Source organism: Antrostomus carolinensis, unplaced genomic scaffold (genome assembly GCF_000700745.2).
Source record: "Antrostomus carolinensis isolate BGI_N321 unplaced genomic scaffold, ASM70074v2 scaffold27188, whole genome shotgun sequence".
Classification (NCBI taxonomy): domain Eukaryota; kingdom Metazoa; phylum Chordata; class Aves; order Caprimulgiformes; family Caprimulgidae; genus Antrostomus; species Antrostomus carolinensis.
Window position 1 is genome coordinate 3,398 of NW_010335410.1, and position 12,288 is coordinate 15,685.

At 39.5% G+C, this 12,288-nt stretch overlaps 1 protein-coding gene across 1 annotated transcript in view; it reads right to left on the bottom strand.

Moving 5' to 3' along the window:
* Nucleotides 1-1,098: 1,098 nt before the first annotated feature.
* The window catches only part of ULK2 (unc-51 like autophagy activating kinase 2), a gene marked incomplete at its 5' end in the record, with an annotated part of 37,756 nt that continues 26,566 nt past the window's right edge, over nucleotides 1,099-12,288 (bottom strand). Inside the window, 10 exons of the mRNA XM_029086624.1 lie at nucleotides 1,099-2,948; nucleotides 3,051-3,186; nucleotides 4,044-4,201; nucleotides 4,599-4,717; nucleotides 5,638-5,816; nucleotides 7,116-7,324; nucleotides 8,031-8,183; nucleotides 9,011-9,120; nucleotides 9,634-9,827; nucleotides 9,951-10,237. Of these exons, the coding sequence (XP_028942457.1) occupies nucleotides 2,881-2,948; nucleotides 3,051-3,186; nucleotides 4,044-4,201; nucleotides 4,599-4,717; nucleotides 5,638-5,816; nucleotides 7,116-7,324; nucleotides 8,031-8,183; nucleotides 9,011-9,120; nucleotides 9,634-9,827; nucleotides 9,951-10,237 (1,613 nt within the window). The remainder of the gene's footprint in view (nucleotides 2,949-3,050; nucleotides 3,187-4,043; nucleotides 4,202-4,598; nucleotides 4,718-5,637; nucleotides 5,817-7,115; nucleotides 7,325-8,030; nucleotides 8,184-9,010; nucleotides 9,121-9,633; nucleotides 9,828-9,950; nucleotides 10,238-12,288) is intronic.

Here is a 12,288-nt window from a genome sequence, read left to right on the forward strand (position 1 = left end):
AAGTATGGAACATGGTGCTCTCGAGTAGATGCTACAGAGCTGAACTAAAAAAGCAGCACATCAAATATCTCCTTTCAAGTTGTATCTTTCAAAAGGCTAAGAAAAAAAAAAAGTATTTGGTAAAAACAAGCACCTGCTGTTCAGTGTGGAGAGCTGAAGACAGAGGACAGCTTCAGGATCTTTGTGGAAGGAGTTTATGCAGAAAGACAGGCCATGAACGTTGGTCTCCTCCTCCTGAAAACAGCAAGCAAGAATAGCCCTTTTCTTCTCCTCCTGTTTGTGCAGCTGTAGTCTCGCTGGCAAGAGTGGAAGGAGAATGATTCCTTGAATCCTGGGGGGGGGGAAACCACAACAAAAACCAGTGAGTTCCTGGGAAAAGCAGTCCATCTCCTAGACTTGTGCATTAAAGGCTTTTGCTTTGTTCCTAGATCTGTGTTCAGACATATCATTAGCATTCCCCGCTCACTCCTTCCTCATCCTCTTTTATTCTTACGTGCCAGTCACAAGCACAGGGCTTGGGTTTTTTTTAAATAATAAATTGGGAAAAATGTGATAGCACAATGAAGAAATACAACAGCCACACATACCAGCTACCACAGCACACCTCAGCTGGGGAGAGGATATTAGCTACAAGGTGGACAAAGCCTGGTTTTTGTAAGGCTTGGACAGAAATTGTACATTACTGCCAGTTTTTGTCAATAATTAGTTCTGTATATGCTGTTCTGGCAGCCCAGACAGTTCCTCTTTGCTTAGAGGCAACAAATAAGCACCTTGTTGAAAGAACATACAGCTGTTACCCAGTAACCTACTTACTATGTTTGTTTTCAAATTCAAGTTTAAAAAAAAAAAAAAAAAGAAAAAAAAGTAGGGTAAATTGTTTGCAAGTGAAAACAAACTTGGGGACACTTTGTGCCAGAGCTCTCCAGAGATAATGAACCCAAGCAAGTTGCCCCATCCTGGTGGCATGTCCAATTGCTGAGGTGAGCATCTCTTGACCCAAGCAGAGAATGTTTAGCAACTGGTTGAACCAGCCAAGTACAGATTGTTTCTTTGAAGTTAACACCGTTGGCCTTTGGTTACAGAGACACAGAAACGCAGTTTTACCATAGAAACACTTCTAGTGTCAGTATTTATTTTTACCTTAATATACATTTATACAGGCCATAATAAAAAGGCTATTACGCAACAGTTCAGTGAGTTATTACCTAGTTTCAAGAATAATGCATGCAATTACAAAGGAGAGGTAGAAACACCGTATTAAAGACCTAAAAATACAAACATTATATAAACAAACACTTTCAAATTAACTGTTGGAATTTCATACAGATAAATAAGGTAAAAAGTACATTACTCTGTCAAAGTAAAGGAAACACATGGTTATCCGAACACTGAAACAGTATTTTGATGTGTAAGCCCTGTACAACTTTGTCAAATAGTTCAGATCACTGTGTTTTAAGAGGATTAAAATGATTTTGTCCTGGAGAATGGTTTATTCAAGTATTCAAGCAGTTGAGTAACAAAAAAAAAAAAAAATAAATGTACAGGAACCATTTCCAGAGAAGCTGATCTGCCTAAATACTTTGCAAATCGCTGTCCTGATGATCTCATGGGATGCTTGAAATGATAATGCCTATAAGGCTAAAAGAAGCTTCCCACCTCTCCCCTAAAATGCACACAAAATAATCCTGATTTTTCAACACACCGTATGTAGATATTCTGCATCAATTTATCAGCATCTCAAACCCCAAGGTTATTTTCTGGTTTTGCATGGTTCCTTGCAGAACCTTTCAGTTTACAGTATTTATTGTAATACTGCCCAAGAAACAAACTACAGAGAACTGTCACTACACCCCTAGAGACTGCAGGCATTAATGCACATATTGCATGCACAACAAAAGATGCAAACAAATCTATATAAAAAGCAAACAACCAGCAACTCAACATTGCTATTACTGAGAAAGTCCAGAGCAGTAGTTACTCAAGTATTAGACAAATAGGTATAAAATGGAAAGGTTCACATGAATACAAGTTTTTTACAGTTTGTTTGAAAGTCTTCTAGAAGCTACATTTGAAATTCTGAAAAGAATTTTATGTACACTGAAATGAAATTCAGCCAAGTCCTTTGTGCCTTCTTTCTCTAAAATTTTTTTTTTATATAGTTCTTCAAAAATGAATATACAGTTGCTTTAGTAAATTAGTGCAAAACAAAATATTTTGGAAGAAGATAATCAAATTGTATCCACATCAGCTGAAAACCCACTGGGGATTTTGCACAGATGGAGCGCAATTTCTTCCTTACCATCTTCCCCCCGTGTAAAAGCGCTTGCTCGCCATCCCTTCAAATGACTAGCTGAGCCATGTTTACAACATGTGAGCTCTGATACAAGCCAGCTCAGCCCCAAAAACTTCAAACAGCACTTGCACATGGTTAGGGTTTCCCAAATTCACTCCGCCACACTTTACTGGCAACTTTAAAAATATTTTTCACAAACTTTTGAGGGAGTCTTCTGAGGGAAATGTCTTCTGTACCTGATGCAGAAGGATCCACTCTCTATAAACCTCATGAGGGAAAAAAAACCAACCCAACCCTGATCATTCAAGTCAAAGCACACGTACAAGGATCAGTTTGAAGCGTGAAGAGAGATTCTTTTAAATTCTGCTGCTAGGAAGAAAAAGGAGCTGCTGGATCAATAAGGCAAATGTACTTTTGGAATTTCTCCTCTTTGAATATGCTGCTGTTTCTTTGGTAGTCACCACAGAAATGTAAGAATCATCTTCCACGTGGGGCAGAACAAGGACAACAATTAAGCTGTAGTGAAAAAAGTGCAGTATCACTGATGTGGTCCCTTATGCTCACACCATCTGGTCCTCAGGATATTTCTACTGCTCATATACAGCCACTGTGCTATAGCAAAGTGCAGAAAGCCTTCGCTCGATGCTAGATTTATCTGAAAACAGAGAGAAGGAAAATAGGTGATGACTTAGTGTTATTTTATAAGGCTTTAATTCCATGTAATTTTCAGTATTTTCATTATTCAACATAAACTTACACTTGTGTACATTTTCTATATCTGCAGGGTCTTGCAGTATTTTAGTTAGTCCTTCCAGCAGCAAGGCTGCTTTGTGGTATCGATATGTAATATCTTCAGTTTGCTGAAACATCTCATCCAGAGCTGCTGACTGAACCTGGAATAATTCAGGAGAGTCGGTTACATAAACTGCATCAAGTAATGAAGTGAAAAAATTCAAAATGAATGACAGAGAAGTGTCATTAAGAAACTACTTTTGAGCCTTAATTTAGCTGATCTGGTTTTTAACTGTAAGATAACAAAATGAAGTCTTAGAGAACACAGCACCTGAGCTGTATTAGCGAAGGATATTCTGGACATACAAGCTACAAAAGCACTTTTTGATCTTTTGTGTTTATTTGTTTTATAAAAACATATGAATAAATATGCATGTCCTTATACCTACATTCTCCTGACAAATTAATTGTGTGTGACTACACCATTATCAGGATTAAGCACAGTATTTGCCAGTATCTTTTGTGTGACACTTATGTTAAAAAGACTTCCCTCTCACCAGAAAAGCAATTAATTTCCTGTATTGTGTTACTGCATCTGCTCCATGGCAAATACAAAGTTTATCAACTACATGAAAAAGCTTCCATATGTTTGCTATCATTTTTGTTTTGTATGGACAAGCTGATGTTCTTCAAATTGACCTGGCAGGTTGATGAAACTACTTCTGTTACTTCTGTATTTTACCAAGCTGTAGTGGATGAGACCTCAGCACACAGGGCTGTGTGGCTTAGGAGTTCATTTCCTAGAGCTTATGTACCAAATGTGCTGATGTAGGGGAAATGTCTCTGAGGAACAGTATCTGCCTGGAACTTCAGCCACAGTTAAGGCAGGGCAGGAAAAAGAGTAAAAGACTAACAACAGTTACCACGAACATATTTTCTGGTTATGTAGAAGAGGTATGTGAGAGAAGGAAGCAATTCCTCTCCATCTCCTATCATTTAGGTAAAAGGAGTGACTCACCATTTCTACAGCACAACTGTAGATGAGTTTCTCTGCAGTTACACTGTTGATTTCATCAATGAACCTTTGCTTGTCCGAAAAGAAACGATTCAACTTTTCTGTCAATTTCTTGCACATGCCGATACAGAATTTGTATCTCTCATTGAGGCTTTTCACAACTGGAAGAAAGGTAAAAAGAAATTTAAAAAAACCCAACCAAACAAAAACCCAACAAAAACCCACCACAAAGCCCACACAACCAAACAACAACATGGCCTAAATTCAGCTTTTCCCAGCACTATTAAAGTCAATCTGCTTAAACTTGTGCTTTTAATGTTTATTTACTCTGCCACTTTTAAGAATTAAGTATATAGCAAATAATTTCCTTTTCAAGTTAATAACTGCCCATTTCTTAACAGTTTCTAGCTGTATCTTTGTTTGCTATCACAACTGCGCAATTGGACATATCTACAATTCTCTTGTACACAAGAAAACAAATGTTGCAGCTTATTTTTTGAATGATGTATCAGCAAAGAAAATTCACAAGCAAAGCAACTTAGATTATGTTGCATCTACCTTGCTTAACAGCAGTGGATGGGTTCAGTTTCCCCGATTTGACTTGTGCTTTGGCAAGATGCAGAGAAGATGCGAGTAACTGGGCGGCTTTCATGTACAACACCAGCTGTTCTACTTGTCTAAGAAGCAGGAGGAGAAAAAAAAAGTAATTAGGTATCAAAACACCTTGAATATACTCAAGCCATGGGCAGACCTCAGCTTTAGTCACAACTCTACATAGGACCCAGCAGCAGCAAAGGAAGACAGATGTTTAAAATGCAACTCCACCCCTCCCCTTTCCTTCACAAACGCTCTGTCACGGGTTGAGAGTACATCTGCTCATCTAGTGGCTGCAGCAGCAAATACAAACTGCTTTAATATAGACATTTGAAAAAGGAACATTTATTTGTCAGGACTAACTGCCCGAGGTCAACATCTTACCACAAGCGACTGGGTGTACTTTTCTCACAGTCTCATTTCCTGTGCCCCTGGAATTCTCAGTTGTGAAAAGTAAATGCTTTACAGGGAGTTTGTTGTTGTTGTTGGGGTTTTTTGTTGGTTTTTTTTCAGGAAGAAGCCAAGAAGTGGAAGTGCCCTTTCCCACCACTTCATATTTCTCCTTGCTTCTCATTTTGTATTAGGGCTGATTGCTTCCACTGAAAAAACAGTCAAATTTGGACACTCCTTCCCCCTTCCCAACCTCCACCTCAGTGCTACTGCTTCAGCCTGGTCAACAGGAACAGGTGAGGGCTCAGATTTGACAGAAGCTGGTACACAAATCTCAAAGCTTAGAAATGCACTGTTGCAACTCAAGCCTGAGATCCTAACCACTTTCCTCTTATGTGGCAGGCCAGAAAACACTGTCCTTTTATGTCTGCTAGCAAATGTCTCTCCATGCTTTCTCTTTCTGATCTGTCTCCAGTTGTTAAAAACTTATTGCTATAAAAGATTCTATACAGTAAAACAATCACTCCCAACAAAAAAAAGGCATAGCTTGAATACCTTTTTGATGTATTCAATATTCACTAATTCTCTTGATAGTATTTGACCGCATACTCACCCCCACTCTTTGCTTAGCTGGCTGATCTGATCAACAACTACGCTCTCTTGGATTTGGTACAGCGATACTGCAGAAGTACACAGGTCTGGGTTTCCTCCTCGTACTGCTGTCAGATCCAGAACACATTCTGTAAATGTCAGCATCATGTTTAGATGTCGCAGTGTATCTGTATGTTCTCTCTGTCAGAGGGAAAGATGACAAGAATTTAACCATTATGAGCCATAAGGAAAACAAGCACAGTTAAAACTCTTGCTAATAATTTGAGCATTTCTTTTTATGTCAATTTTAGGCAGAAATCACACCGTAGCAGACCCAGCACTAGGAACCACAGAACCAAATGGGACCAAATAGATCAACAGATATTAAATTGTTCTCTCTTCGTTAATGATTTCAAGATTCTGTAGCTTATACTTAAGAGATTTTCAACAAAGCCAAGGGAATTGGGACATGGAGTTCTGTGTTTGTTGAAATCTGAGCGACTAAAGGAATCACAAATGGGACATATTACTTGTTATTATATTATCAGCAACCCAAAAGTATGCTCGGCACTTGTATGAGAAGCCAGGAGGAACATTTGGCTTTTATTATATAACAGACTTGATACCTACAAGAGAATCCATCTAAAGCTTCAGATTTATCTACTTCACTTTTACACTTAGATCTAGAATTATATTGTGTTAAAAGGTGGCTGTTGCCCAAGTTTATAATTTAAACTAAACACCTTCAACAGGAGTTAACAACTCACTGCTTCTTGGTGACTAAAACAGATACTACACACATAGTCTCTGCTCAAAAAAAAAGTTAGCCTTCAAAACTAATCAAACATGTCTTAACAATATTTATAATCTTTTCATTAGTAATGCAGGACTAAATACATTTTAAACTCTATCTGTGGGAAGAATACAGTGTACTGCCAAACATTTATGTTATAACATGTAGATACAGTAGGGATCCAAACACCTTCCAGCAAGATGTGAATGAGAAAACAGAACAGCAATCTGTCTTGAGAAATTTACAGTCCAAGGATAGCATTCTGGTGAAAGACCACCCCAATTCATGTTTTTAAAGTGTCACTCCTCCACATATTTTATAAAATATAGGACACTCTTCCCACAAGTAGGATTTCATGTCATTCACTGACTGTGAAGAAGCAGCTAAAAACAAAGCCCAGAGGAATATTGCTACTGTCAGCACCCACGTCCAGAGACTTGGCATTAAAACAGAGGCCTCTTTGGAAGGCTCTGGTGAACAAAAGCAGTCATGTTCCTTTGGTTACCTATTCAAATACATGAAATGCCAGGAATGACTACTAAAGATAAACTGGTCACAGTTGATAGGAATATTTTCTAGATCTGAAAAAGGACTATGTGAGACAGTGAAGAGGAAACTACAAAGTGCACTGAGCAGTCCTGTTTTTACCATGTCTCTGTTTTAGCAGCATTATACATTATAAAACATTAAATTATTTTTTTCTATACCTCCATTAAAGTTTCCTCAGGCAATTCAGGAGCTTCAAAAGTGATAAAGCCCTCTAAGCTGGGAGGCGAAGTACCATAAGGCATGTACTTCAGACTCGGAGCTGCCTCGGCTCCCGGAGGAGAAGAACCCATATAAATACCAGGAGGAGAGCCCATATATACACGGCCACTAGTAGAGCAGAGAGACCCTCCAGAACCGTTTGATCCAACTACAAGAAAAATAACACACACATTCAGTCTCATAGGTTGTTCCAACTCGCAGCACTGGGCTGCAGACGATAGCAAATGACAAATCAGTAGTCATCACAGATTCACTCTTGGGAGGCTCTCCTCATGGCTCCTGGCATCGCTCTGTAGAGAATGCAAAGGCTACATCATCGTAACGAACAGTGATGATTCGTAACACAGATTCTGGGAAACAGCTGACAAGGATTCTAAGGCAGAGAGTCCAACAGTACAGACAAAAGGATGTGCTACAGGTCACAAAAGCACACTGCTGCAGACTCCTGCTCATCCTGAGCAGATAAAGGCCTTTACTTTGAGATCATTGATATTTGTCAACGTAGCTGACACATGATGAAATGCAGCCAGCTGACATCCCTTGGGTGTTGTTTCTGGTACAATGCAAAAATGCAGAATCAGAAATCTAACTTTTCCTTTCCACCTTTGTCACAGAGATCTACTATAGTCCCTGTGGTGGAGTAAAGCTGTGGACACAGGAGTTAAGTCCGTGCCTCTGGCCCTCTCTTTAGGAGAGAAAAGGCAGAAGTTGTCTGATATTAATGTCTGCATTACAGAGCACTTTTACTGTATGGCCTAGAGGACCTACTGTCCAAGGCAGTAATCAGGTTACTGGCCCAAGAAGTGGGCAAGCCTGTATACTGTGTTTGAGAACAGTTGTCAGGGGAGTCTTACCTGAGGTGGTTCTTGTTCTGAGGACCATATGGGTGCAGGTAGGAGGGGTGGCACTGCTTGGAGGGGACCCAACAGTAAACATGACAGCCCGAGAACTTGCCCCGCTTCCCATAGAAGGGGGTGCCATTGCAATTCCATAGGCTCCTGCTGGAGCTGGAAGAGAATATTTCAGCAAGTTAGTCCCTGCTACATATAATCATAGTAGTAAGTAATTATATGCAGCAAATTGGAGGACTGCAACACAACATGCTTTGAGCAAGATTCAAGACTTGGACTAGTTAAGAAGTACTGACAGCAAATGAGACAAGCTGAGTGGACAGCCTTGGCAATACACAGAAGGAGTCAGGATGCGGTTTACACATATCTTTTTATTTTCAATCTCTCTATGCTCTACTCTCGCCTAGAAAAGAACAACAAAGGGTCTCTCTGAGAGCCTGAGGACAACACCAATCCTGCAGCAAAAGATACAACAGAAAAATTCTAAAGGCAGCTAAAGACCAGCCCTGGCTGCAGAACTCCTTCCATCTGCTCAAAAACAAGGTGAGAACTTCTGGTGGCCCCTTGTGGCAAGGGACAAGCTGGGTCAGAGAGGAGAAAAAAAATAAAATGACCCAGAATTACATAAATTTTCTTTCATATGAAAACAAGGTGGAATTAGGAAATGAGACAGGCACAAATGTTATATTAAAAACAAAAATAAAACCAAACAAAAAAACCCAAGCCCCTCTAGCCAGTATAGGCAGTTGAGGTATTTCTGTGTTTAGCACAGAAATAGATATTTTCCTGGCTCGGTTATTTTTAAAGCTATGCTAAAGAAATGAAACATATCCCCTTCAAAGATAAAAAAACTCCTCTTCTGTACTGAGGCTAAAAATTACCAGAACCAATCACTGAAGCTGTAAGCAGAGCTGTATCTAATTGGCACTCCACAAAGCACCTAGCACATAAAGTCAGCTTGGATGTATGGATTTGTTCCTTACCTGTATCCATTGGTCGCTCTGTATTGAGGCTGTCTGTACTGCCCTGATATAACTGGCCACCAAGGGTAGTCTTCACCTGTTGATCTGATAGCTTCCCAGTACTGACAGACCTAGGCAGAAAAATATGAATTCACAACAAAGTTCTTCAGTAAGATCTTCCTATCTAACTTGCAACTAAGAATGACTTTCAGATTCTTGGTATTTCTTATAGAGAATTCTTCAACTAAATTACACAAAGTCTTGAAATCTTGCTGTTCATCATGGACCTACTGAAATAGAGCTAACCATAAAAATAAAGAGACCTTTTTCTCTTAAAAATTTATACTGCAAAGTTTGTTATACAGGTTTTCAAGCAAAAACTGAACAGGTTTCACAGAGGCAACGGAATTCCAATTCAAAATTCAAAACCAAAAGGAAACTAGACAGCAACACAAAGCACTCCAGGCAATCCATGCTATATTTATACACAGTACAAAATGTTTCTGTTGTATGCACCAAACCTCAGCATCTCCTCACAGCTCACTTTTTGCATGTTCTTCCCCTTCAAGTCGCTGTGTGCAATGTACATTCCTATGCCAAGTCACCTACCCAGCTCTACAGGTTATAAACACTACAATGCTCACCTGCCAAACGTAGTTTTACTGTGCTGTTCTCCTGTCTGCTTTTCACCTCCTTGGGTCAAGTGGAAGTGTGTGAAATCCCTTGGGTCAGCAATGTCTTTAGGCTGCAACGGGTTATCTACCGAGCCCTGGCGATTAGCCAGGGCCAGCAAGTTTGAGGACGCTTGAGTTTTAGGGATTTTGAAAGGAGCTGTTGCCTTTAAGAATCAAGACCAAGAAGACATAAAAACCAAAGTTAGAATCCCAAAATATTCTTGGGAACGGTTTCAGGCAGCGTGTTACCACTTCACATTTTATTGACAGTGGCAAACTTAACAAACCTTAGTAGGAGAGCCAATGATCGTTGGTAATGGAGTTTTGAACAGCCAGTCTGAACTCCGAGGTGATGATCCCATATGTTTGGTAGGTGATGTTCCCAGGCTACCTGGCCTACTTGGTTGTGGAGAATGACTGTATCCATACCCAGCATAGGATGGGCATACCGGGTCTGAATGTTGCTTTCTGAGCTTCTGCTTGTTTTGGTAAATATCTGTGAGGGTAGGAGCACTCTGCAACCTTGCTCCCATCAAAAGTGACTGTGGAGACTGAGATGGTGGTATTGGAGAACCTGGAGGGATGAAAAACAATGAAGTAAAATTCTACTTGTAATGCTTGGACAATATATCAGTGATGCCCAAAATGCCAGAGATGAACATTAAACTGAAAGGACATGAGACTGCAAATATTGTGAGATAAATTTGATCATCAACCCACTAGATGGCAAGGAGAATGGATTTAGCCTGTCGGCTATTTGGACTAAGGCTACATTACACTGATGAGACATTCATGCTGCCAAATAGGCAAAATTTCAGGGTGACAGCTGTACTGGCAGCTGCAGCACCTCTGGCAACCTGCATCAAGACAAAGAAAGTAGTTGGATTCAGCAGGATGGCATAACCAACACTGAAATTTCAAGTGTAGCCACCAAGACTTTAGGTTGAATAGAGGTTCTTAAGTACTGGAATTATATTCTTGCAAACAAGTGTGTGAATGTGACATTGCATGTTAATGGCTTGTTTTGTAGGTAATGATTTCATTTGCAGACACTAAATGCAGCTCATCTCATGGTTGTTGCAAGAAAACTAGGTACTAAAAAGAATAAAATTATTCCAATGAAACAGTTTGGGATCATTGCTTTGGGCAGTCATTTACTTTTTACTCTGTCAGACTGAATCTTTTTCAAAATCTGTACAAAGGAAGCCCACACTTAAGTACGAGTGCAAAGCTTCCTCTAAAGCAAATGGAAATGGAAGACCTATAAGCAGTTATTTAAACAGAGGGCATTTGAGGAAATATCTCTTATGAACATCTCACCTACTCAAAGGTGCCCTTCCTCTTTCAAAATAAGGAACCTGAAATTTGATGAAGCAGTCTCTTCCTTTTAATGTTTTTATGTCTCACGATGCAGAACTGTGCAAAGTTACAAACAGTACATAACACTTCAGCTTTGTGGCCACAGATAGAATGCCTGTCTTTGTAACCTCAAAGAGCTGACACTGAACTGACAATTTCACCTTTCTTTTTCTTTTAAAAAGAAGAAAAAAAGGCAAAACTGAAAATGAACCATACTAACTAGATAAGATTTTTAAGAGCTGGCCAAGACCATCTGCTGAAATAGGCTCCATTTCATAAATGTGTGCTCAAAAAAACATCAAACTTCTCGAAGCTTGCTCAGTGAAGTGCCCAGCTGTTAGGACACATCTTTCAACCTTCTTAAGCCTTTGCTTTTGCTAGTTAGATTTTGAATATGAGCTACTTCATATTGATTTCATTCCACTCCATTAAACAGTATGTTTTAGAACAGCCTTTCTGCCTGCAGCTCCAGCACAAGGATCAAGTCTCTTTCTCATCAACTTCCCAGCCAAGAATTTGCTTGTTTGAAATCCCTCTGCTCATCTGTCTCATAGCATTGAAAATCCTCACCTGTTGTTTCAGAAACCAGTCTTAAATCGCACTGGTTACTGTTCTAGTGTCATTGCCACCACAGGGAAGGCTTCTGAACTAGAAGTTTGTCCTCTGCTGCCATTGGCAGCAACAGCAGTTCAATTAGTTCAGAAGTCACATTACAACAGAGATCTTCAGTCCTTAGAAAATCTCAGTACAGATGACCTCACTTCACCCAGAAGCAAAGGATAGCTTCCCACACCCATTTAAATGCTAAAAAACAGACTCGCTGTAATATGTGGTATTTAACAAATAGAAATACCACTGCATTCATTTGAAATTAAGAAATAAAGTCAAAGAGTAAAAGAAGGCACGAAACAGATGAAGAAATGAAACATTAAAAGCCCTTAGAGCCATAAAAACAGTGCTGTGGTATGATAAAAGTCAGTTTGACAGGAGGAAAAGGCACTAAACCAACAGCCCTGCAAAATTCTAACCAAAGAAAAGATGCAACAAGAAAAGCATACACACTGCTTTGTATTCACTGCACACAAACACACACTCTTTTTTTTTTCTGTCAAGATAAGAGACTATTTCAAATCTGAGGATTCACTCATTCCTTGTCATTTGTTCAGACTGCCAATGGCATAGCAATGATGATGACAATTTTTGAGACACATCATAGAACTCATATGGATGAAACCATTCCCAGATATTTGAAATATGGCTAAATTT